At 35.0% G+C, this 27,833-nt stretch overlaps 1 protein-coding gene across 1 annotated transcript in view; it reads left to right on the top strand.

Annotated features, from left to right (window-relative positions):
* The window catches only part of TMCO1 (transmembrane and coiled-coil domains 1), a 38,333-nt gene extending 11,265 nt beyond the window's left edge, over positions 1–27,068 (top strand). Inside the window, exons 4-7 of the mRNA XM_063105973.1 lie at positions 3,244–3,290; positions 4,650–4,717; positions 11,842–11,986; positions 26,469–27,068. Of these exons, the coding sequence (XP_062962043.1) occupies positions 3,244–3,290; positions 4,650–4,717; positions 11,842–11,986; positions 26,469–26,567 (359 nt within the window). The 3' untranslated portion in view covers positions 26,568–27,068. The remainder of the gene's footprint in view (positions 1–3,243; positions 3,291–4,649; positions 4,718–11,841; positions 11,987–26,468) is intronic.
* Positions 27,069–27,833: the final 765 nt, after the last annotated feature.

Below are 27,833 nucleotides of genomic sequence, written 5' to 3'. Positions count from 1 at the left end.
ATGATTGTTCCCTGTATTAAATCCTGAGGTTCTGGATGAAATAAGGTAAAGAATAATTCATATTGGGCAAGTGAACACTAAATGACATATACTTTTTATTTCCAGTACTTGGTACCCTTAAATTCTAGATCTTCAAGGGAGATATAGAAAGTTTTTTCTTTTTTAATTAAAACATAATTGATTATGCATATTTGTGGGGTACAGAGTTGAATATCAATACCTATTTACAATATGTGATGATCAAATCAGGATAATTAGTATATTCATCATTGCAAAATGTAATCATTTTTTGTGACCCTTTACCAATTTGTTAATGCCCCCTTCCCTTTCCCACCTAGATATAGAATATTGAGTTGCATACTTTCACCATCCTGATTTCACCATAACAGATGAAAGAAATTGGGACGTACAACCATCTTGAAAGTCTTGGGCTCCCAGGTGCTGAGTTGTCTTTCTACCTTGGGAGAGAGGTCCACTAGCTGTAGTTCTTTAAGAAATACACCACCAAGATAAAAATAACACAAGACTGAGATAGTGACTTTCCTTATTTATTGAGGCCGAAAGACAAATTTTTGAGAGAATTTATGCTATTTAACTGATGTCAGTTAAGGGCTAAGTTGCACCTAGAGCAATAGAGAGAGCCAGTCCATTTTACTTATTTTAATATATTCTTAACTATTTTGCTTACTAGAACACTCTAGTTTCAAGCAGTAGAGTCACTAGGGTCTATTGCATCATCTCAGCCAAAACTACTTTCATAATTATTTGAATTGTTATGCTCAAATATTCGATTTCTGCTAAGAAACAATTTAAATCATCATTTCAAAGTAAATTGTTTTACTTATTTTACTTATTAATGTGACTTTCCTAGAAATTATTCACCTGGGGAAACAAAGTTTCTTGTTTGGGGAAAAGCAGGTTCTTTAAAAGATTTTTTTTTTAAATACAGTTTATTAGAACTTGGATTGTTATCATATAAAGCAAGTATTACATGGTGGTTATATTGACAAACCAGACTTGATAAATTTATTTAACCCATCATGTAACATAAATAAAGACTTTTTATTTTGGGGGACAATCATTTGTTTATAACATTTAAAAATTTATTTAAGTCACTGAGGCTTAAATGAAAGTAGATTTATTTGTAAGATGAGAGGTTGAAACTCTAAAAGGGAGTTTTAATGACAAGTGAACAGATATGATGTTTTTGGGGTGGGAGGAAAGAGGAATTGGTAAAGGGACACGAAAATCAACTACATTGTATATTGATAAATAAAAATAAAAATAAAAGGGAGTTTTAAGTACTTTTTGGGGGGAGGGGGGATCTGAACCCTTGACCTTGGTATTATCAACACCTCGCTCTAACCAAATGAGCTAACTGGCCAGCTGGTTAAGTACTTTAAGGACTTAAAGTTTTACTTCTCATATGTCTAACAGAATATCCCTGTAAAACTTTAACCTTGTATTTTTAAGTAATGAGTGATTATATTTTTAAATAATGAGAATTAGAACATATCTTTCCCTAGTAAGTATTATAGTCACAGTTTGGTGGTCATAATGGAAGACAGAGAGAGGAGGAGTTTAATAATTTTCTAAGAGTTGAAAGAAAAATGGAGGTAAAAGAGAATGTGGGTACTGAGATAGAATGTGAGCATCTGAGATGCAATTAACTGAGTTGGGAATGGAGAAAAATAAAAATGGAAAGACTAGGGCATTTCCTCCTGTAGCCATTTAAAGGTGTTATCAGTTTTGGCGGTTAGTGGGAGACGGGAAGGTATATAAAGCTAATTGTGGCTGTGTGGGGATATTTATAAGATTATTATTTGTAACTTGGGGAGTACCTGAAAAACTTTCCCCATGGGTAACATTTCCACTAGATCAGATTTGTTCGATCCCAAATGGGCATTTTGTGGATTTCTGAAGACCTCTCATATTATCTGAGATTGCTCAGGTAGAAAAGGAATTCCAGCCCCTAAGATGAACCATAACTCCATTCCTTTTTCTTCACTTTCTTCTAAATATCTGCAGCATCCCCACTCTCCTGCCTGCATCCTTTCCTCCCAGGGAGAACAAACTGGATAGTTCAGTGCAAGGGATCATATATTCATTTGCTGTTTACTGGAAACCGCAGTCCAGTCTGTAAGCTTATCTTTCTGTAGGCCTGTTCTTGTTCCTTCCTTTCATTTACCTGCCTGAATTTGCCAGGCCTCACACTGGTTTAATCTATCCGCATGCCATACTTTTTGTTTTAGAGGACATTTTTTGTATTATTATATTTTTATTTCATAATCTTTTAATGAAGGTAGGGATTTTCATATGTTTTGTTCATTTAGTTATCCTCAGTGCTCAGAAGAGTGCCTTGCATGTCATAGGCAATCATCTATAAGTATTTGTAGAATTAATTAATCCTGGTGATAAACATATGATCAAAGAAGGAAGTAGTATAGTGCATATACAGATCATTGGGTTGGGAGTTTGGAAACTTGGATTCTAGTTCTGGCTTTACCATAAAATAACCTATGTCGTCTCTGACTAGTCACTGCCCCTTTGGTGGGCCTCAGCTTCTTCAAAGATACAACAGTGAAGTCCTTTATGTTGATGGAGCAGTAAATATGGCATTAATGTACAATTGAGGCCTCTTTAGCAGTTTGGGTTCTTTAGTCATTGCTGTGTATATAGCACTTTTCTTAAAATATAGGCTGCATTTCCTAGCTTTATAAATGACTTACTTATAAGACTCTGCTTATTTTTAGATTGATTACACTGTAATATAAAAGAACCTAGTTCTAAATTCATCTTATCAACCAGCTTGTTATTCTTAGATTATATGTTCTTTTAGAGAAATTGAAAAAGAAGAGTAAATGTAAGGGATGGGTAATTAATATTTTAGACACCTAGTTACAATGATATGTTACACTTATGAATTAACTGATTGGCAATTACCATTGGTGTTTATGTCAGAGTGCTGTGTGTATGTTAATGTATAGAGTTAAGACATTTAATACCAGAGGTAATCTTTTAAAAAGTTAAACTGTGAAGATTTTTATTTATTTAAATTAAAATATTTTGGCATTCTGTTCCGTTTTAGTTTTCTCTTAGTACAAAGTATGTAATATTCCAGTTATTCAGTTCATCTTATTAAGTGATAGAGTGCTTTTGTAACCACCAATCAGTGACAGTTTATTTAACAACTGCTTTGTGCTGAATAATATATGAGTTAACTATTTCATTAATTCTTTTCAGAGAGGCAGGAAGAGAAACTGAAGAATAACAACAGAGATCTATCAATGGTAAAAGTCCTAAATATAACTTCATGGTAAACCACATAATGTTAGCAAATGATTCTGATTTGCATCAAGTGCGTTGCTCTTACCTTTACAGAAATTTATCACCTGTCAAGGCTATAAATAATATCGTGAATATTCCTGGACAACCATGAGAGTAGCCAAACGGAAGTGAAAATATGCTACTGCTCTTAAGCTTCACTTTAATAATAGAAATAGCTTTTTAAGGCTGTCTTAGAGGTTATAATTTGTCCCCTTCACACAGTTCTTGTTTATTTTCAAATAAATAGCTCGTTTTCTTTTTTTTTCCTTATGTTAATGCTGAGTCTTTGTTTTTATGGTGTAATCACAGTATAGGAGTTTGTACATTATAGATGGATTTTATATCTTGTCCTTTGTTCTTTGAGAGGCTGTTTGTTCTGAGTGTCAGACACACCATAAAGTATGAGGAAAAGTGATTTCATTATCCATGTACTCATTATTTATAAAGAGTAAACTTTGTTCAAGCATGTCTTCCTAAAGCATAGATAGGCTAGTTATATGGCTTGACTAATTTTTCTATTTAACTTTATACATTTATCACAGGACATCTGAACTATGTGATAATTCTCTTTCACTTAACTGAGAGACCTTTGCTATATTTCTTTATTTAAGAAGAAAAATACAGCAAAGAAAGATTATAATTTAGAAGTACATGTTTTAAAAAATGGCTTTTCTTCTGTGTTGGCACGATTATTACATGTTCACTGTAGCAAATTTTCAGACTCCAAAAGACGAGAGAAAAATTGTCTATATGCATCTGTTAATCTTACATCTTCATAAACTTTTGTTTATTTATATATTTATAGAATAGGTAGTTAAGAAAGAATTAAGTTGCAAATAACAGAATACCTAACAATGGCTTAAAACAGATAAAAGTTTTTTTTCTTGCTCGAGGAATCCAAAGGTTGGTAGCCTCAGACTAGTATAGCAGTTCAGTAATGCCCTCAAACACTCAGGTCCTTAGCTAAACGTTGCTTGATTGTTTGATGGCTGCTTTGCTTCAGGTATTATGTTTTCCATTCTAGGCAAGAAGAATGGGCAAAAGACCTAAGGGAATGCTAGCCAAGTTTGTACGTTTTAAAAGTCCCTTTCAATACTTGTACTTATAACTCATTGGCTAGAATTGGGTCACATAACTACCACAATATTATATCACAGAGTGGTAAGGAGAAGAGGAGTTAGAGGTGGAAGGTGGGTTGGCCAACAAACAGCCTTTTGTTAAGGAGTGCTTTTTAAAAAATGACATGAAACCAAAACTTTTGGTGTATGCTTTAGTGGCAGTTTTCTTGCGTGTGAAATGACAATTTGTTGGTCTTCTTACAGGTTCGAATGAAATCCATGTTTGCAATTGGCTTTTGTTTTACTGCCCTAATGGGAATGTTCAATTCCATGTGAGTATTCTTTTGTATGGTTTTGCCTAATAACTGTTACTCTATGTTTGTATGTATGTGAGCATAAACTTTCTGGTAATATTTTATTTTGATATAATTTCAAACTTACAGTAAAGTTGCAAGAATAATATGTCCATTGTCCCAATTCACAATTGTTAACATTTTGCCCTATTTGTTTTCTTTTTTCCTCTCTTTCCATATCATATATGTACTTATACATACATCATTTATGTATTTTTCTTAATCATTTGAGAGTATGGTATAGGTTTTAGGTCCCTTTACCCATAACTACTTCAGTGTGTGTTTACAAGAACAAAAACATTTTTTTATATAGCCTCAGAACAATTGTCAATATCAGGGGAATTTAATCTTGATAGAATGCAATTATATAATACCTTTTTTACCCTTGTATTGAAGATGTTTTATGTGCCAGGTAAAGGTTTAGACATTATGAGGTCTTTAATAAATAAAGAATTTAATATGTTCCCTCTGTTTTTAAGTTGTTTACTTGTATGCTGCTTCAAATGAAAGTAGTCATATAAATATGTTTTGACTCTTAAAATAGAATCTTAACAACTATAATCTTGTTTAATGATAAGGTAACTTACTGTTGTCTAAACTAGCAAATAGCAGACCTGAGTAATTATGGAACTGCTTTTGAAAGAAGTTAGGAAATTGTCCAGATGACAGTCATTTATTACCTTTTCAAAGTTCACCTGACATGTTAGTGAGGGAAACCTCAACTCTCTCTTTTCCTTCCCTTCTTCTTATTCTTCTTCCCCCACTTTCTGTCTGTCTGTCTCTCTTCCCTGTGCCTCCTCTCCAAGTTTATCCTTTCCCTTCCTACCTGTTAAGTGTGTTCTTTGTGCCAGGCACTATGGTAGGTATCAGAATATAACAAATAAGATGTGACCCCCTCCTCTTGGTAGTATCAAAATTTTTTCGGAAGAAAAGACAGATAAACAAATGAGTATGCTTATGAATGCTGTATAAGAAATATATAATGCTCTATATATAGAAATATAGATGAGATACAGTAGGAGAGAAGAAAGGGAGTGGTCATTTTTATCTACGTAAGGGATTAGAGAAGATGTCCAAGATGGTTTTAATATAAAATTTCCACTTAACTAATCATTATTAGAATCATAGACCTTTGGAACAAGAAAGGATCTTTGCAAGATTAAATAACTTGCCCAATGTATCTAGTAGTCCCATGATTTCTATCTTATAATTCTAAAACCAATACCCTTTCCCTCTGTCATGCTTTCTCTCATTTCGTGGGTCCATATTATCGTGAATTACCAGGCAAACCTAACACTAAAAGGTTTTATAGTTAAATAGTAAGCTTCACTGGTACAACTTAAACTACTCAAATATTCTTCTTAAATTTGTTACATTCTGGACAATATAGAGCTGGCTCAGTACTTACCTGTACTTTTTCTATTTGATGCTTAACTTCTACTTACTTTTCTCATACTTCTGATTTTCTTGATAATAATACTTTTATAAGTTATTGTAGTGTGTGTGTGAAATAGCTGTTCTTGTTGGCCTTGTCTTTATTGTGTGATTACTACAACAGATTTGAGTTCTGCTTTGCTTAAAGTTCAGCATTAGATTCTATTCCTTAATCATAGGTACAGATGAGTTCTAATGAAATAGCCTGGGTAAGAAATAACTGTGGCAGTTTCTACCAGTAATAATGCTGCTTTATATTCATGTGATTTCTTTTTTTAATATTGAACATATTATGGTAAAGTCTTCTAATCTCCCCTGACACACACACATCTGAAAGACAGTTTTATGGGAGGGGCATCTGCTTTAAAATATAATTTTTCTCCCACTGCCATGTATTTTCCCAAAGGCGGAACTGCCTTTATTACCTTTTTTAATCTAATTATTAAAGTAATATATTCTCACTGGAAAAATTCCAATAATACATAAATGTATAAAATAAAGTAAAAATTACTCCTCCTTCCTCAAATGTAGTGAATATCCTTCAAGACTTGTACTTTTTCTATATGTATACAACATTTATATACTTATATATATATATATATATATATATATATATATACATTTTTATGTACAAGAATAGTTGTTTTAGGGCTGGCCTATTAGCTCACTGAGTTAGAGCATGGTATTAATAACACAAAGTTCAAAGGTTTGGATCTCCTTACCTGTCAGCTGCAAAAAAAAAAAGAATGGCTGTTTTATAACCTGCTATATTTATCTGTGACAGTGTTTTAAATACAGTTCATGTAGCTCTAGCATATTCTTTTTTAAATGTCTGTATAGTGTTCTATTGAGTGGATGTACCCTAATTTATTTAACTAATTTTCTATTAAACTTCATGTAGAATATTTTCAGGTACAATATAGATATCAGTGTACATTTATTATTTCCTTAGAGTATATCCTAAAAGTATTGCTTAGGTAAAATTTGGGTACAAATTGTTTTCAAAGAAAGTTTTTTTTAAATTATATTTTTAAATTATTGCCATTATTACTTGTGAGTGGATCTTTCTCCATAGACTTATCACTGGGAATTATGTATCTGTTTTAATATTTGCCAATCTAATAGTTGAAAAATAGCATTTTTTAAAATGTTCATTTCTTTGATGACTTGTAAGATTTAGCATCTTTTCATATAATTATGTTTTTCTATTTCTAAATTTCTAGTTCATGTCCTCCCCCTCTTTTATTTTTGGTATTTGCTTTTTATTTTCTTATTTGCAAGAGTTCTTTACATATTGAAGCTATTAAACTCTCTTTTTGGAGGTATATGAAAAATATTAATTTTTTTGTTAAAGCTGTTACTCTTTTTCATTATATAAGCAATGCCGCCCTCATACCAGATTATGTAATCTTTTTCCTATTTTTAATATTTAAATATTTGCCAGTACACAACTGTATTTTTTCTCTATCATGGTATTTGTACTGTTGAGTCAGAATTTGATCCCATATGAAACATGAATCAAAAATTTTAAATGATAACTAATTTTCAAGATGCCAACTTTTTTAATGAAGATACTAGCAAACCAATTACAATGGAACCAGATTCTCATACTATGAGAGTCTGAGTCTAGTTGATAAAAAGTCTTCTGCTGACTCTTACATCATAGTTTATTTTAGCCTGTGATAACTCAGAGTCTTGTAGTACAACAGACTAATCCCAGCAATAAAATATTGAGAGTATGGGTGTTTCAGTATTAACCCATGAGCAGTACTGGGGGGAAAAATGCAAAATTGTGCATCCTATTGACAGGTAAGTAATATAAATTTAATTTGCAGAGGCTATGATTTTAATGATGGGAGAGGGTGTTGACATTACATTTTAGTAGGGGGAAGTCTTGACTTATAAACTAAGTTGTGAAACATGGGAATGAATAATCAATGGCAAGTATTGATTATTATAGGTAGGAGGTAATGTTTGGTTACCTTTTTAGAAGATTTTGCCAGTTCTTTGATATTTTTCTGTGGTTAAAACCAGACTTTGGGGCCAGCCCGTGGTTCACTCGGGAGAGTGTGGTGCTGATAACACCAAGGCCTGGGTTTGGATCCCCTTACCGGTCATCTTTTTAAAAAAATGGACTTTGGGCCGGCCCGTGGCTCACTCGGGAGAGTGCGGTGCTGATAACACCAAGGCCCCGGGTTCGGATCCCATATACGGATGGCCGGTTCGCTCACTGGCTGAGCGTGGTGCTGACAACACCAAGTCAAGGGTTAAGATCCCCTTACCGGTCATCTTTTAAATAAATAAATAAATAAATAAAAATAAATAAAAAAATAAATTTAAAAAAAATGGACTTTGACATAGTTTTTTGTTCTTTTGTTACTTTTTGGTGGCTGGCCATTGCGGGGATCGATACCATGCTCTGACCAACTGAGCTAACCAGCCAGCCCTGATATGTAGTTTTGATCTGAATTTATACTTGGTTTAGTTATTAAATGAAGCTAATATATTTGATTAAAATCATGGAATCACTCAACCACAAATACATTAATATACTTTATGTGGTTTTTTCCTTTGTCAATAGTCATTCTCATCTACCTCTCTTCCCTTGATTTTCAGCACCATGCTCTCCCAAGTGAGCTAACCAGCCAGGCTCTTCCCTTGATTTTCTCCCTCCAGTTTTCAATTTTCTGTGAGCGTTCTCCATGAATATTAGATGTCAACTATACTCACTCAGTCCAAAAAGCTGCATGCCATTTTTTGTGTGTGCCTAATATTGTGTGAAAGGTAAAAGAAAATTGCCCTAAGCTCTTAAGGTGCTTACCTCTTTAAATAGAATAGACATCTGTACAGGATGATTTACTAGTTAAAAATTTACTGTTCTTTTCCATATAGGAGTTAATGTAATTGTAGAAGATTTGTTATAGGCATTTGTAAACAAGAGAAACCCTGTAACAATAACACCCTACCCCTGCTATATTTTGTCTTTTTCTTGGTCTACAGAACAGCCTCTTTCTGGGTCTTGGAGAGGCTTATTTTTATTTGTTTTTGAGACTGACTTGGAACTCATTGTCTTCCCTGCCAAAGCAGCACTCATCTCTGATATTTATGTGTCTTTCAGTGGTGCTCAGTTCTAGTCAGCTGGAATTGAAAACTCTGTTTTTTCCCTCCCTCTCCCCCTTCCTTTCACCATACATTATTCCAGGTCCACCTTGTTCCAAGTTTAATGTTAGGTACTGAGTTATCTCTAACCCTATTGACCCTCTTTTCTTCTCAGTGAACAGTTCCTGTTTATCTCTCTATGTCTGTTCCGACATCCATTCATTCATCGTTCCCTCCTCTCTCTACATCTATCTATCCTAGCACCAGTTCCCATCCTAGTTTCCACACTCCTTTCCTTTTTCCCCCTCTGTAATTCCTTCTTACCTGGGTATCACAATAGCTTCCTAACTGCTGTTCCTTCTTTATGTATCTCCCCTCTCAACAGCATTGTTGACCATCCTCAAAAGCCTAATAATATCATTTACTACTGATTGAATAGTAACCATGTGTAGATCTTTAAATATTTTTGTTAGATACAGGTAAAGTCACCTCATGATCGAGCCCTTTCTCTATTTAATATATGCTAGGAAAGTCATTGGAAGTATAGGTGACCCTTGAACAACATGGAGGGTTAGGGGCAACAACCCCTTTGTGGTCAAAAATCCTCCTATAACTTTCCCCAGGGTTGGCAGCACTGCACTGTGTGCCCCAAGCATGGAAGTGGGGGGATGGGGCAACAGATAACTCCACATTATAACTTAAGCAGTAGTTATGTGGTTACCTCCTATTAAGTAACAGCCAATTGTTAGGTAAGCTACTTAACTGTTTGGTTAGGTAAGTCATTGATTCATGATACATCTTACCAAAAATTTCCCAATGTACTGTATTTATTGACAAAAATCCATGCATAAGTTGACCTTCACAGTTCAAACCAGTGTTGTTCAAAGGTTTGCTGTATGGTATTAGGTGAACAACCATACAGATAAGAGATGTCAAATTCAGTCTATTTTATATCCTTTTTTTTTTTTGGCAGCTGGCCGATAAGGGCATCTACCTTGACCTTGGTGTTATCAGCACCATGCTCTAACCAAGTGAGCTAACCAGTCAGTCCTATTTTATGTTCTTTGTAGTACAGTTTTTTTTTTTTTTTTTAAAGATGACCGGTAAGGGGATCTTAACCCTTGACTTGGTGTTGTCAGCACCACACTCAGCCAGTGAGCGAACCGGCCATCCGTATATGGGATCCGAACCCGGGGCCTTGGTGTTATCAGCACCGCACTCTCCCGAGTGAGCCACGGGCCGGCCCTGTAGTACAGTTATACAAGCATTTAAGAACCACACAATAGGTGATCTGTTTAATTAAGATTTTTTTCCCAAAGCAAAAGATATATTGCTAGCTCTCCTTTCCCCCCAGGAAACATTCTGCATATCAAGTGTTTTTCTAAGAGTTTTCTAGCCATTTTAACTGGAATTAAAGACTTTATTTGGGTAATTTGGCTGATGCTGTCATATTTTTCTTTAATATTGTAGTTTAAATAATTACCAGTATCCTTAATCACATTAATTTTTATGATTTTCATTATTGTCTGATTATACAACTTACTCATAGAAAAATATAAGTTTGTATCCCCAGCACCTTAACATATACACTGATATGTATTTCCTTCTAAGCTTTTCCATTTTAGAAACATTTCTCTTTTCTATTTTAGAAAACATAAAAGGAATTATTTTCAAACCCTAAGAGCTATTTAGTAAAAGTAAGTCATCTCAGAATATTGTGTATACAATTTAGTAATCTACTTTTTTCATTCACCACTGTACAAATTTGTATTCTACAAATTCCTATTCAAAAATGTGTATCATGCTTAATGTACATAGTGGGGATTTTGGAGTCTCAGAAAAGAGTGTTCTTAAAATCTCATAGGTGCTATGGTTTTTAGAATGGTGGTTCTCCAAGTGTTGGTCTGGGGATCTCTGGAGGTTGTTGAGACTCTTTCAGTAAGATGTTACTTGCCTATTTTATTCTTGTTCTCTCATGAATGTACAGTCGAGTTTTCCAGGGGCCTTCATGACGTGTGATGTTTCAACAGCCAGAAGACTGAGGGCCATGAGAATCCAGCTGTTTTCTATTAAGCCGTACATTAAAGAGATTGCAAAAATAAAGCAATGCCTCTCTTCTCACTAATTTCTTTGTTTTGGAATATATTTTCCAAAAAGTTATTTTTTATGAAAATATTTATTTAACATGTAGTGAATTCATTGCTGTTTTTTAAAAGAATTAATAAGTATTTTAACATTTCTGTTTCAGTTTCTAATATAGTAAATATTAATAACTATAACTTATACAAAAAAAGCTTTTTAGGGTCCTCAGTAATTTGTTGGTATGTAAAGGGGTCTTGATACCAAAAAAATTGAGAACCACCAATTTAGAAAAACATTGGTGGGAATGATCTAGGCCCCTCCTTACATCCCTGTACTTCAGTTTCATGTCTCTTTTTGGCATGTCACCCTTTCTTTGTTTTTCAAAGATCAAGAGACTTAAAGTTCTGTTTTTGTCCCAGATTCTTCTCTGGAAGTAAGAAGCTTGTCAGTCTTCCAAAAATAACAGTTCTTTGTTTTTTCCCTTTTAGATTTGATGGTAGAGTCGTGGCAAAGCTCCCTTTCACTCCCCTTTCCTACATCCAAGGACTGTCTCATCGAAACCTGCTGGGGGATGACACCACAGACTGTTCCTTCATCTTCCTGTATATTCTCTGTACTATGTCAATTCGACAGGTGAGTGATCACATCCACCATTTAATACATATTTATATCCTTCCTTGCTCCAATAACCTAAATTAGCTTTTACTTCTGTAATACTGGAAATGTTTACCTGTTGCTACTGAAAGCTTTCAGTTGCTTGTTTTAAAATTCCAGTGTATTGGGCCGAGCCCGTGGCACACTCGGGAGAGTGCGGCGCTGGGAGTGCGGCGACGCTCCCGCTGCGGGTTCGGATCCTATATAGGAATGGCTGGTGCACTCACTGGCTGAGTACTGGTCACGAAAAAGACAAAAATAAATAAATAAATAAATAAAATAAAATAAAATTCCAGTGTATCATCCTAAAGCTATTTTAAATTCATGTAAGTCTAGATTACTGATTGTTAGGGATAAGAATTAGTGATAAATCCAGACATGGTTTCCACATCCTATTCTTAGAGCTCTCAGGTTCTTTCTTTATTGAACTATGTAAAGCTACAAAAGTAAAGAGTGGGTTTAGTCTTTACAGTATCATTTCTTCATTATACACCACCACCTTTTGGCAATTTAGGGACACAAGTGTAATAATTGTGTAATAAGTTGGTTTAATAATTTGGTGATTTTAGGTTATCCAGTTGAGATAAAGTCTGGGTTATAGAATTTACATTTGGCTAACTTGATGATTGCTTAATAATTTGGTGATTTTAGGTTATTCAGTTGAGATAAAGTCTGGGTTATAGACTTTATATTTGGCTGACTTGATGATTGAACATTCATAGTGAAAAAGAGTGAGAGCTAAGAGGGAAATATAAAGGGTTATGAGGGCCCAGAACAGAGGTATAACATCCATTGGTGGGGAAATATATTAATCAGTTTCCTATTGCTTATAACAATACCTGAAACTAAGTAATTTATAAAGAAATAAAATTTATTTTTTACAGTTTTGGAGGCTTGGAAGTCCAGAGTCCAGGGAACACATCTGGTGAGGGCCTTCTTGATGGTAGTGACTCTCCCCAGAGATGCAGGGTATCACATGGCAAATTGCTTAAGCAAGAGAGTGCTAACCTGCTGACTCGATCTCTTTATAAAGCTATCATAACCACATCCATTACCACCCATTAAACCATCAACTTTCTACTCTGTGAATGAATCAATCCATTCACCAGAGCATGGACCTCATAACCTAATCACCTCTTAAAAGCCCCACCTTTCAATTATTGTAATAGAATTTCCCACTCTCAACACTGTTATGGTGGGGATTAATACATGAACCTTTGGGGGACACAATTCAACCCATGGCAGGAAAGGTTCAAACAGAAAGATTTAGAGAATCAAGTGGCCTTTGAAGTGGGACATTAAAAGTGAAAGGAGTGATTAAAGTTTCTTGCTCAAGAACTGGTTTGCAAATGCAGTAAATATAAATGTAATTCTTTCAATATTTGTCACATAAGTGATCCCTTCAGAGTTTTCTTTCTTTTTTTTTTTCTTTTCCCCTTCTGAATACTGTCTGTGTCAGCAGATTTTTGGTTGGCCTGATATGTGAGAATCTGCAATACAAAAAGCCACAAAATCTGAGACTTTTTGAGTGTCTACATGACACTCAAAGGTCATGCTCAAAGGAAACACTTACTGGAGCATTTTGGATTTCAGGTTTTGGGATTAGGGGTGCTCAACCAGTAAGTATAGTGCAAATATTCCAAAATCTGAAAAAATCCAAAATCAAAAACATTTCTGGTTCCAAGTATTTCAAATAAGGGATACTCAACCTGTATTAAACCTTTCGAAAAGTCTCTATAGTAGAGCTTATCCACAGGTTAAAGAAAAGGCAATGACAACATAGATCTCTTTTTTGATTTAGCAGAAATTCTTTGATCTCTATGGAATATTGCTCTTTAATTTGATTGTCTGAAATTTTAAAATTGCAGCTTGGGTCAACATCTTAATAAAACAATGCTGTACACATTTTACTTGAAGCAACAAAGAGCAGTTCTGTTTTAATTACATGTAGAGTTTACTACTTATGACGGCTCAAATAGTCATTTTATGTGCACCATTCACATTGCTACTGATAAGTCACCTTTTGAAACTAGAGTTTTGAAAATGAAATAAATGTTAAGAATTATCCTTTAGGAAGCTCAAATCAAGCTTGTCTTTATACTTTTTTCAGTTATTTCAGAAGGTATATGAGGTATATATCTAGCCTAATTTATTTATATTTATTTCATGTATTAGGAATGCAACGCTCATTTACAATGAAGATTGGCAAACTTTTTCTGTAAAGGTCTAAATAGTAAATATTTTGGGCTTTGTGGGCTATTGAGTCTCTATCTCAACTACTCAACTCCACCATTATAGTATGAAAGCAGCCATAGACAATATGTAAATGAATGACTGAAATTTGTGTTCCAATAAAACTTTATTTACAAAAATAGGCAGTGGGCCAGCCTTGGTTTTCTTAACCCCAAGAAACTAAGTGTTTGATATGTGCTATAAAGTTAAAATAGGAACAGTCCTGGGGCATGGAGAAGGGGACCGGACCACCCTCCCACAATCAGACACACCATGCCAGCACCTCAGAGCCCACCCAGGGACCCAGGGCATGGAGAAGGGGACCGGACCTCTCTCCCACAACCAGGCACACCAAGCCAGCGCCTTGGATCCCACCCAGTGACCTGAGGCATGGAGCCAGGAACCAGACCCTCCTCCCACAATGAGGCACACCATGCCAGTACCTTGGGGCCCACCCAGGGACCTGAGGCAAGGAGAAGGGGACTGGACCCTCCTCCCACACCAAGCACAAAATGCCAGCACCTCGGGGCCCACTTGGGTACCCGAGGCATGGAGAAGAGGACCATACCTTCCTCCCACAACCAGGCACACTGTGCCAGTACCTCGGGGCCCACCCAGGGACCCAGGACATGGAGAAGGGGACTGGACCCCTCTCCCACAACCAGGCACGTGGCACCAGCCCCTTGGGGCCTGCCCAGGGACCAGAGGCATGGAGAAGGGGACCAAACACACCCCACAACCAGGCATACTGCCAGTGCCAAGGAGCATGCCAAAAACAGCACCTCCACGTGGGTGGCCCACCACAGCTACCACAGTAACCATGGCTGCTGCAAAAGCAGCTAGACACCACAGCCACCACGCCGATGGTCCACCAACCACTGTAGTGCGTTCAAACAAGAAGGGTCACCAGCAGAGACAAAAAAAAGAAGAGGATGTCACTTTCCACAAAACCCATTTCAGAGTGACAGAAGAAGCATCTGCTCTATGATAATATTGGGGGACCTGAACACATCTCTCAGCATTGGACAGATCATCTAGTCAATAAGTTAAAAGAGTAACCATTATTCTTTCAGAAAGAGAGAAGAAATCTAGGGCAATTAGAGGAGGGAGGGGGAGGAAATGGGGGAAGGGGAGAAGTTGGAAAAGGGGTGTAAAGAATACTTATGATTTGTAACAATATATATGCTATAATATTGACTTAATCAACATATCTCAATGTTCAGCCCCCAAAATATGTATAATCGATTTTGATTCAATAAAAAAAAAAAAAAAAAAAGTTAAAATAGGAAAATCTGCAGATCCTAGACTGGTATAACCTAATGAAGTAAATATTTTTAAATACAAAACCAGGAGTGAAAAGACAGGAAAAACAAAAAATTCGATGTGTTTGTTTTCAGTCAAGGAGGAGATGTATACTAATATTTTTTATTGCCACTTCTATGTACTAAGTGCATAAGAGCTGTAGTATTCCATAGCTAATGCAAAACTGTTGTATTTGGAGGATTTATTTTTTTGGTATACACTGATCTTTTCCCAGATCAAGGTTGAGTTCTAACTACTTCTTGGAGAGTCCTGAGTGATTGTTATCTTTAGCAGATAATTTTATTTTATTTTGTATATTTACTTTTTTATGGCTGTTCAGTACTGGGATCAGAACCTTTCTGGCAGATAATTTTATTACCTAAATTCTAAAACTAGATGTTCTAAAATACTAAAAATCTTGGAAAAATCACTGAAATGACCTACTTTTATACTTTTTATTTTATTAGCTGCAAATTGTTTCTGTGCTTATTATTCACTGGTTGTTAGTTTATGCACTAGAGGATTATGAACATATATCTAGTATGAAATGCCTTTGCATTTGAAGTATTACTATGGAATACAGGCCTTGAATGAAAATTCTTATTAGCCTGCTATTTTCATGTTTTGTTGTGTATTTTATTTGCTTTTTAGGATTTTAGGTTACATAAAAGTTGACTATGTGGATGTCTGTGAAGTGAGTAGGGAAAATATGAGAGTTTCAGAAACTCAAATTATAGACTGTACTATGATTTCCCCACTGAGGCCATAGGCAAAGGAATAGGCCACTTTGTTTCAGATACTCACTGTAGCATAAAGTCATTTTAAGAGAACAGTGAATTGTTTTTCAGATTGTAAAGCTGAATGAGTGATGGGAAGACTAAAATAGAATGATTCAAATTACAATAATGATTGGTCATATTCTGTCTTTTATTAGAGGGGGTTTTATTTGTTTTTGTCTACTTATTTTCTTCTGTATTCTTTGCTTTTTGTCTTTTATGGTAGTGATTTCTTAATTGTCTTTGTATACCTTAAAGTACCTATGTATAGTGTGTTGTACACAACTGAAAAGCATATGTTAAACAAATAGTATATACTATATCAAAATATAAACTTATAAATTTGGAAGATTGGAGTTATACCATTTTTTATTCTGAAGAACAATGAATGAAAATGCATACGTGCCCCATCCTCACCAGTAGAAATTGTTAAACGTTTGGGTTTTTGCCAATTTGATAGATAAGAATTGCTATCTTGTACTTTTAATTTGCATTTGGGTTGAGCATATCTTTATTTGTTTAAGAGATGTTTGTTTGTTTTTTAATTTTGAGGGGTAGGGGTACATTTGTGTGCTGTTTTTTGCCCATTTCTCTATTGGGTTGTTGGTCTTTTTTCTTAATTTTTAGCTTTTATTTAGGGAGATTAGCCCAACTTGTCATTTGTGCTTCAGTTTTGAGATGCAAAATTTTGTTTGCTGAGATTTCTTTTTTTTTTTTAATTTATCAGTCTTTTATCACTTTTGGATTTTGTTTCATGGTTAGGTCTTCTCAACTCCGAAGTTATAAAGAAATTCATCCTTGTTTGCTTCTCTAGTATTTTGTGGTTACATTCTCTTTTTGCTTGTTTGGGGTTTTGTTTTGTTTGTTTTGGTGACTGGCCTGTACCCTTGACCTTGTGGTGTGTCATTATATTCTTTACATTTAAATCATGGATCCATTCATTTGGAGTTTATCCTGCTGTACCTCTTTTACTCTTTCTTGGCCCTCTTGTACTTTGCCAAGTCTTACGTGATTTTTAGGAGGGAAACAAGAAAACATGGATTCATTTTAGATCACAGGTTGTCTACCCCCTTTTTCAGAGACTAAGAAGCCAGAGACTGGAGATAATGTGATGAGCTGAGTAATTGTTCTTGAATCTGGTGTGTTGTTGAATACTCGGAATTCCTGTCAGTAGCCTAGCATTAGTCTTTTCTCTGGAATGCTTATATAAAATCATCTTTCAAAAGTAAAACTCTGTGCAGATCTCAATGACAGGTGTTCAGTTGGGGGTGCTCTTTCTTTCTGTCCACACCTTGTTTGGCAAATCCGGCCTTTTGGCATGTCCTAGTGTCATAGAGTGAGCTAAGCAGTGTGATCTGAACCTCTAGAATAAAAGAATATGGAGGAGTGCATCCAAACATTTATGTCACACTTAGAGAGGCTTAAGGGTCTAAACTTGTCACTGTTTCTGCCCATGACAGCAGCTTTCCCGTGGAACTCTCAAGTCAGTCTCCTCTTAAGCCTAGAAACTATTTTCTGACTATTTATATTTGGTAATTCCAATGCTGTTAATTTTTTTCTTTTTAATTGTGGTAAAATATACATAACATAAAACTTATCATTTTTAAGTGTGCAGTTCTGTGGCATTAAGTACATTGACATTGTTATGCAACCATTACCACCATCCATTCCAGAACTTTTTCATCTTTCCAAACTGAAACTCTGTACCTGTTAAACACTAACTCTCCATTCTCCCCCTCCCTCCAGCTCCTGGGAACCACCATTCTACTTTCTAGCTATGAATTTGACTACTCATATTTTTTAATTTGCCTTACATAAGTGGAATCATACAATATTTGTCTTTTTGTGACTGGCTTAAGTCTCCAAGTGTGATCCATGTTGTAGCATGAATTTCCTTCCTTTTTAAGGCCAAATAATATTTTACTGTATGTATATACTGCATTTTGTTTATCCATTCATCCATTGATGGACACTTGGGTTGCTTCCACCTTTTTGGCTATTGTGTGTGATGCTGCTTTGAACACTGGTGTACAGATATCTATTTGAGTCCCTATTTTTACCTCTTTTGAGCGTATACCCAGAAGGCAAATTTCTGGATCATATGGTAATTTTAATGTTTTATTAACATTAAAATATGATGATATGTCCTATCAACTGAAAATAAATCTAATTACTTTTTAAAATTTTATCTTTCTCCTTAACTTTTGTTTACTTTTTTTTGTTTATTTAGTGACTAGCTGCCTTGACCTTCACATCACAACAATTTCCTTTGTGTTAATTTTTAGTAGTGGAAATGGTAGGCTTGCCAGCTTCACCAGAGGTGTTAATTTAGTCAAAGGGTGGGGGGAAATGGGGAGATGTTGTCAATGGGTGTAAAGTTTCAATTATGCAGTATGAATAAGTTCTAGAGATCTAATATATGGCATGGTAATTGTATTGAATACTTGAAATTTGCCAAGAGAGTAGATATTGAATGTTGTTACCACACACCAAAAAAAAGTTGACTCTGTGAGGTGATGGATATGTTAATTAACTTGGTTGTGGCAGTCATTTCACAATGTATACATATATCAAAACGTCATGTTGTATACCTTAAATATATACAGTTTTAATTTGTAAATTAAATTTTCATACCTCAATAATCCTGGAAAAAATAAAAATTAAAGAATTTTGATATGCCTTTTGTATGTATAAAAACTGGTTCTAATTATGTCAGTATCGGCCTATCTTGAAGTCATCAAAATGATAGAAAGACCAGATGCCTGTATCTCCTGTGCCTTATCATTTATTTATGTCACATTATTTAAGGCATAGAACTTAATTTGTTGATGACAGTATAGCTTATTTACAAGCAGGGTGTTTTTATTTATAGTATTTAACTTCAGACTAGTTAGACAATGCATGTTGTTGAGAAAATGATAGCTAACTAATTAAGAAAAACAAGTTATTCAGGCACCATCTTAATCTGATCTCTTTGTGAATTCAGTGCCTGGATTCAAGGCACTGAAGATTGATTTCCATAGATAGAGTGGTTGGTGCCCTTTGTGTGTGGTATGTGTGCATATACAAAATGCTGTAGGAGGAAAAAAAACATGCTGTGGAAGCACAATGGCCAAAGGGATTAATTCTGTGAAACTAAGATTTTGTTTAAGAGGACCATTTGAGTTGAATCTTGAAGGATGAGTAGGGGCTTTCCAATCTTATTAGTGTTCTTGCCATAGGAAACAGTATGAGTAAAAGCGTGGAGGCATGAAAGTGTGTTAGATATAGGAACCACTGAGTCTAGAGTTGTTGGTGGGATGTAACAGGAGGTAAAGCATTTTGCTGAGGAGGAGTGCCTTAATGTCTTTACTTCTCAGTACAGCATTAAGTGATTTCTTTTTTGCATTTCTTATACTGCAAGTCTGTTGGTGATGAATTCTCTTAATTTTCATTTTTCTGAAAATATCTTTATTTTATCTTCATCCCTGAAGGATATTTTCACTGGATATAGAATTCTGGGTTGACTCTTTTTTTGTTTATTTCATATCTTTGTGTCCCTGTAGGTAATGTTAACTTTACTCTGACTGATTTTAGATTTTCTCTAAGTTTGAGTCTCAGAAACTTGACTATGATGTGCCTAATGTATTTAAAAATTCTTTTTTTATTTTGCTGCAGTTTATGGTTTTTATTAAATTTGGAGAAATTTCAACCATTATTCAAATATTTTCTGCCTCATTCTTACTCTCTGCTTTGGGAACTCCAGTTACTTATGCATTAGTCTTTTTGGTATTGTCCACCAGGACAGTGAAGCTTCATTCAATTTTTCAAAATGTTTTTCTTTCTGTTCTTTAGATAGAATAATTTTTATTGATCTGTCTTCAAGTTCACTGACTCCTCCGTCATCTCTAATCTGTGTTAACACTAAGCTCATCCAGTGATTTTAAAATTTCAGATTTTTTTCAATTCCAGAATGTTCACTTTTTTTTCCTGCTGAGATTTCCTATTGATTTATTGTGAGCATATTTTCTTTTATGTCCTTAACTATAGGTACATAGCTGCTTTAAAAACCTTGTCTGCTAATCCCAACATTTGGCATGTGGACTCTCTCTGTTACCTGTTCTTTTAAGTAAGCGTCATGTTTTCCTGTATTTTGATATATCTAGTAATTTTGGGTTGTATACTGGACAGTGTAAATGAACAGTTACAGACACTCTGTATTCTTTTAGTTGTTTAGGCTGCTGTAGCAAAATACCATAAACTGGACAGCTTATAAACAACAGAAATTTATTTCTCACAGTTCTGGAGGCTGGGAAGTCTGAAATCAAGGTACCAGCAGATTCAGTGTCTGCTGAGGGCCTCTTTCCTGCCTGATTCGTAGATAGCACCTTCTTAACTGTTTCCTCACATGGTGAAAGGGGACAAGGTAACTTCTGGAGCCTCTTTTATAAAGGCTCTAATCCCATTCGTGAGGGCAGAGCCCTCATGACCTAATTAACTCCTCAAAGGCCCAACCTTCTGATACCACCACCTTGGTAATTAAAATTCAGTGTGTGAATTTTGAGGGGACACAAACATTGAGTTTGTAGCAGTGCTCACATTCCAAACTCTGTCTCCTTTATGATAGATAGCAGCTGAAATCTCAGTTCAGTTATTTTAGTCTTAGCTGAGCTGCTTGGAGGCTGTGTCACATATGCATAGTTTAAGAGTCAAACCAAGATTTAGGCAGAGTTTATATGCAAAATTTGGACCTTCACCTCCTCCATATTCATTTATTTCTGTATTGGGTGTTTGCGTGAGATTTTGTTTAAAGAAAGGATTATGTAGTTTAAAGAGTTTGAACTATTGATGTACGCAGCCCCCCTTTTTTTAAGGATAAGGAAATTGAGATTTGGTAAAGTGGAAATGTATTACCTATTATTTTTTTGCTTAGTTTGTCAGCACTGGAACCCAAGTTTTCTCACTGCTAACCCAATAATATTACAGCTACACCAAGGTCATACTGTCATTTTTTTTTTTTTTCCAGTAAATATGAGGGTACTTCAAAAGGTTCATGGGAAAATAGATTTAAAAGATAATATGAATCTTTCCGTGAACTTTTTTTTTTTTTTTTTTTTGTCTTTTTCGTGACCGGTACTCAGCCAGTGAGTGCACCGGCCATTCCTATGTAGGATCCGAACCCGCGGCGGGAATGTCGCCGCACTCCCAGCGCCGCACTCTCCCGAGTGCGCCACGGGCTCGGCCCTTTCCGTGAACTTTTTGAAGTACCCTTGTATTTAATCTCTATGTTATTCTCCCAAATTGTCTATTCAGATATAAGATGACATACTGGCCAGCTGCCAAAAACAAAAAACAGATATAATGTGAGAGCCCTGTTGAAAGGGGTCATTTGAAGTGATTGGATTTTACATTCAGCTTTGTTGCTATAGTAAAGATTATGTTATGGGAACTAATGAGAATTCGTGATTAATTGGAAGTGAAAGCTGGTTGCCAGATGCTGGAGAAACTAACAGAGAGTAAATTGAGGATTGATTGAGCGTTGCTATAGCTGAGGTATTTTAGCTAAATCACTAAGGAATAAGATTTAGCAGAATATGCTTATTGTAATGCCCTGGGTCTTTCCAGAATATCTGTTTGCAACCAACAACTTCCTTTTTTTGATCACTAGTTCTTAACCTTTGCAAAGAGGAAGGAACACAAATCCTGTAGTTTCTCTGGGTTTCCTGCTGATAGATGACATGAATACGGGAAAATGTTTTTCCTTTGTTTTTCCCTTCTGACATATACACTCTTCAGTTGTTATCCTATTGTGCATGACTGGAAAGAAATTAAAGGTAATTGTTTTATATTTTTCCAAAACCTGATCATATCTTAACAATATTTTACATTTGTGTTTTCTTCCATGGTATCTTCTTTATATGTTAAAACTCCCATCTTTTAATAAAATGCGTATTTCTAAACTAAATCTTGCTAATTAAGAAGGCCTAAAACTTGACCTCAAGAAGGAGAATTGAGAGATTATAGGAAAGCAGTCAGGTCAAGTTTAATGGATGAGGTTGTTGAAAGATATAAAGGAGATAATATGTACAAAAATATGTGTACATCTGCTACACAATGTGCTGCTCAGTATTTATTGAATTATACCCTGACAGCTGGTATCTTCTTTTTCTTATTTGCATGTAAGGATGATAATAATAATGCTTGCTTCATTCAGTTCTTATGAGGATTTAAATGAGAACATACATGTGTTTAGAACAATGCCTAGAGCATTGTAAGTACTCAGTAACTCTTAACCATTATTATTGTTATTCTTCTTTTGGCTTTATGTTGTGACATTCACTTTGAGATAGCACCCACAGAAAAATTTTTCTTTATTTTAAAATATCCTGTTTAGCAATATTTTTAAAAGTTGGGGAAGGCAACGTATGAGAAAAAGGCATACAACTATTATTAGTACAACTATTTTGCTGTATATTCTTATAGTCTTTACATTCATTTTTTATATACTTTATTTGGTAGAGAAGTTTTAGGTTCACAGCAAAATTGAGTGGAAGGTACAGAGACTTCTATACCCCCTCCACCCACAATTCTATACCCCTCCACCCACATATCCACAGCCTCCCCCACTATCAACATCCCCCACCAGGGTGGGACATTTGTTACAATTGCTAAACCTACATTCATATATCATTATTACCCCAATCCATAGTTTACATTAGGCCTCATTTTTGGTGTTATACATTCCATGGGTTTTGACATATATGCATTTTTTACATAGTTATGATATAACATTTATATTTTATATGTGTGTATGTATAGAGAGAATTTATTTACTTAGCAATATAACATGTATTTTTTTTTACTGTGTGCTTATACAGTCTTTGTAATTGTGATTTTTTTATAGACCTGTTATGATTTCTTATTCCTAAAATAAAAATCTGTTGCAGAGAGGTGGGTTAGTAGAGGAAAACTACTTTGAGTTTTATGTCAGTTCACTTCCTGATTTGTAACCTCTCTCTGCCTCACTTTCTCATCTCAAAAGCAGGGATAACTAAGGGCTGTTATCTAGTGCTTAGAGCTATTTGCAGATGTTAAAGTGCATAGGCACCAAGGTCCAGAGTTCAATCCCCATTACTAGCCAGTGCCAAAAAACCCCCAAAACAAAAAAAAAAACAACAAAAAACTGCATAGAAATGTAGGATGTTATTATTACTGTGGAGAGATAAGTGACCTCTAGTCTTTTTTATCCAGGTCTCTTGCATCTTGACACCATCAGTTAGTTCCTACATGTATTTTAGAGGAAAAGATTTCCCTGACAGGGAAATGGGAAATTTTATCTAAGAAAAACAGAAAAAGAAAAATGAAAAAAAAAAAAAAGAAAGAAAGAAAGAACAGCTGAAGACCTAGGTTTCATTTGTGAGACTGTAGGAATATAAACAGATTGTTTAGAATTTCACAAAGGATAAGATTGCATGCAGTGAAGGCAGAGCATCTGTGTTAAAGTATAATATAACATTGATACATTTAATTTGGTGTTACCAAAGAAAGCCTGTGACAAGCAAAAAGGAAAACAATGTATAGAGCTGCCTGAATTTCCATGAAGTTTGGCTATGGCTACTAAAGTGTCTCGGTTTTAACACTTTTTGTTGTTGTTGCTCTTCAGACTACCTATCTAGAGCAGTGGTTTACATTGAGTAGCCATATATATGTTTTGTTTTGTTTTTGGCAGCTAGCTCCTGGACCTTGGTGTTATCAGCACCATGCTCTAACCAGCTGAGCTAACTGGCCAGCCTATGTTTTGAGTTAGTAAATGAAATTGTTAGCAGTCTACTCATTCAGTGTCTTGTTTCTTCAAAATATTTTAAATTTATCTTCGTTTCATTTGTTTTCTTTAAGTCACAGTAAACCTGTAATTTAAAGGGCACCAGATATATATATATATATATATTTTTTTTTTAATAAGATGACCGGTAAGAGGATCTCAACCCTTGACTTGGTGTTGTCAGTACCATGCTCTCCCAAGTGAGCTAACTGGCCATCCCTATATAGGGATCTGAACCCATGGCCTTGGTGGTATTAGTACCACACTCTCCCAAGTGAGCCACAGGCTGGCCCCAGGGCACCAGAGATTTTTACACTGGTTTTTGTCTCTAAAATGATAAGGACTCATTTAATTGACCCCTGTCTTTGCAGAGTAACCAAGCAAGGATTCCTTGGATATTTTGTCTAGACTGTATTACTGTATTTGTTAACTGGACAAATGAGTTTATCAGCAGTCAATTCTATAATGTCTTATTATTTCAAATTTTATCTTTTTTTTTAAATGGCTTAAAACATCAGTGATTTTTTAATTTTATTTTTAAATGTTTTTATTTATTATTAGCATATTCATTCTTATAAATTGTGATATTTCTTTATGCCCTTTGCCCTACCTATCATTTCCCAAACTCTAATTTTATCTTTAGAGGAATTTCCCATAATGCCTAGTTTAGTACCTTGTAGGTGCTTAGGAAATACTTATTGATTAAATGAAGGAAATTGGAAACTGGTGACATTTGGTCTTTTTATTGCTTTATGCAATAGGTTCCTTAGAGGTGGGCATAAAAGAGCTATTTTTATTATAAAAGTAATGTAAACTCAGATAATTTCATCTTTACTAAGGAGAAATAGCCTGATGTATTAATGATGGATTTTTCTTCTTAACCTGTTTTCAGATTTCATATATGTATTGAAATATTTTATGGCAAATATAATTTAAATGAATTCTTAAAGTTGTGTTCTCCAGATTTAACTATTTCATTATATTGTGATAGAGTGTTATCTCAGAAATATATACACTCATATCTGTAGTAGTCATCATTCTTCATGATGAAAGATTAGTATATACTTCCAGAGAAGCCTGGGTATAGGTATTCTCATAGTGCTTTAGGTCCAGTAGGTACTCAGTAACTGCTGAATGAATAGTTCAGCACTTGCAAACCTGCCTACCACAGGGTGGCATTTTCTCTAAAGACCGGAACTTTAACAAAGAAAATTCTGTGTAAGAGAACCCTTTAGACTACGAATCAAAACACATGGGTTTAAATTCTAACTCTGCTATTAATTTAACTTTAACAAAGAAAATACTGTGTAAGAGAACCCTTTAGACCAAGAATCAAAACACATGGGTTTAAATTCTAACTCTGCTATTAATTTAGCTTTGTAATTTTAGATAAGCCATCATACCTTTCCAGGTTTTAGTTTCCACAAATATAGAATGAAGAAGTTGAGCAAGAATAAGCAGATGATCTCTATGGTTTTTCCCCTTTCTAAACTGCTGTATAAGCGTTTAACAACTGGCCCTTACCTTTGCACATTCATTAACAACCCTCTCCCTTCCCTCTTTAAAGTGTACCGAGTGATCCCCTTTTCACACTGTTCACTGATGAGTTCTGTTTAGTATGTCTGTGCTGGTCTGCTTCCACCAGTTGTCATTACTTTCCAAGAGTCAATTGTGTTTATTCCAAACCTATTTATGCTTATTTAACTTGTTACTATATTTATGTAATTTAATTAAATGTTATGTTAACAATGAAATCTGAGTGTAAAAATAGTTGAGAACTAAATACGTTTTAGAAAACTGAGTAAAGATGAGTTTCTAAAAAAACAAAAATAGTGTTGCATTAAATACATGTGAGACCACAGAAAAAGATGGAGGGATGCTGAAAATCTAGGAGAATTCTGGGCTCAGATTGCTTTGCAAGTCTCTAAGGTCTTTCACCACTTTATTGAAACTGAAAACTGTATACAGTGCAATCATGACTAAATCCAGCCAACAGACCCATATTCAAAGAAAAGGCCCTGTCACAAGAAATAGCTCACGAATGGCATTTTTCTTCATGTTAAAAAAAAAAAAAAAAAAAAAGATTATCCCTTATGATTCTCTACTTGAAAAAAACCAGCATCTTTGATTAGTAGACTAAGGTCCCATCACCAGGTAAAGAGGGTTTTTACTGTTCAGTGATCTTCATTATATTGCAGGCCTTTAAAAAAAATAACACAGCGATAATCACCTTATTGCAGGTCATAATGATACTTTTAATTTGTGAGTTCTCTTTGCTTGAGCTCTACGTAAAACACTTCTTCTGTATATCTTATATTAAAACTCAGTTCTTACTATGTTTTCTTCACAGAACATCCAGAAGATTCTTGGCCTTGCCCCTTCACGAGCTGCCACCAAGCAGGCAGGTGGATTTCTGGGCCCTCCACCTCCTTCTGGGAAGTTCTCTTGAACTCAAGCAGAACTCTTTAATTCTTGTCATTCTTTTTAGACACTCAAATCAGACTGGCAACTATTCTGCAGCAAGAGCCATAGGCAGCCTTATGACTTGGGCCACCTTCTGGTTTTGAGTTATTTCTAGGTCATTTGTATATGACTAGAATGAGAATGGCACCCAACAAATATGATAGCGCTTCAGTCATAGATGATTTTTAAAAAAAATAAATGGATTGATTAGTTAAGTTCAGGTGATGTTTATGTGATGAGAATAAATAGCATGTTTCTTGTTTCATTTACATATGTATTGTCTGTGGGACCGACTCTCAAGGCTGTATGTGTGCCATGTACCATGGAAGTTGGCCCTCCATGAGCATTTAGAGATCTAGAAGAAAAATTTAGTTTGTGTAACTCTTAATTGGAACTGTTTGTTGTGTTGGGTTTTTTCCCAAGCCAAATATATGACTTGAGATCAATAAAGAGGCCAAATTTTTTAACTATTTTATCTACAAAGAGATCTGTTTCATTTCATTTTGCCATATTTCCATACTTGATGTTAGACAAAAGGCTGAGAAGCGATTGACATATTTCTAGATACATGTTTTTAGTAATCTCAATATAGAGGTAAGCATTGGCCAGGAAGTGTTAAAAGTTTTTATACTTTATACTTTTTACCATACTTGCCTCATATGCTCAAAATATAGAGTTGTCTTAGTGTTGGAATTAGAAAGCAAAAGTTGAAAGGAAAGTAATGATCTGTGGGAGTTTCAAAAGGAGGGTCCTCAGCGGTTCCCTTCATACCCTGTTAGAGTCTGTTGGATTCTTGTGAGGGTACTCTTAGGTCTCCCTTGGAGGCAAGGTTATAGTTATATGTAGTTAATCTTGCAGAGCTTCCTTTTAGTCACAATGACCTTCAGTTCCTGCCATGTAAGGGAGGAGGATGCTTATACTATGATCCTCTCCAATTATCCATGGAATTAGAAGTGCTGTGTGGAGTAATAACTCTGTCAATAAATATATACATTTATCAGTAGTCTCCTTAGATGTCGGTGTTCTACCATTGAGAAAAAACACACAGTTTGCAAAGTAATAACTGTTAAACTGACAGCAAACTTCTCATCAGCAACCATAAAGTCCAGAAGCCAGTGGAATAATATCTTCAAAGTGCTGAGGAAAATAAGTATCAACTCAGAATTATCTGTACAGCTAAACCATAATAAGATTGGAGGGAAAATAAAGATAATTTTGAGACATAAAAAACTAAGATAATTGAATTATTAAA

Source organism: Cynocephalus volans, chromosome 8 (genome assembly GCF_027409185.1).
Source record: "Cynocephalus volans isolate mCynVol1 chromosome 8, mCynVol1.pri, whole genome shotgun sequence".
NCBI classification, from domain to species: Eukaryota; Metazoa; Chordata; class Mammalia; order Dermoptera; family Cynocephalidae; genus Cynocephalus; species Cynocephalus volans.
Note: the sequence above shows the minus strand (reverse complement) of the source record. Positions and strands in the feature narration are given on the sequence as shown.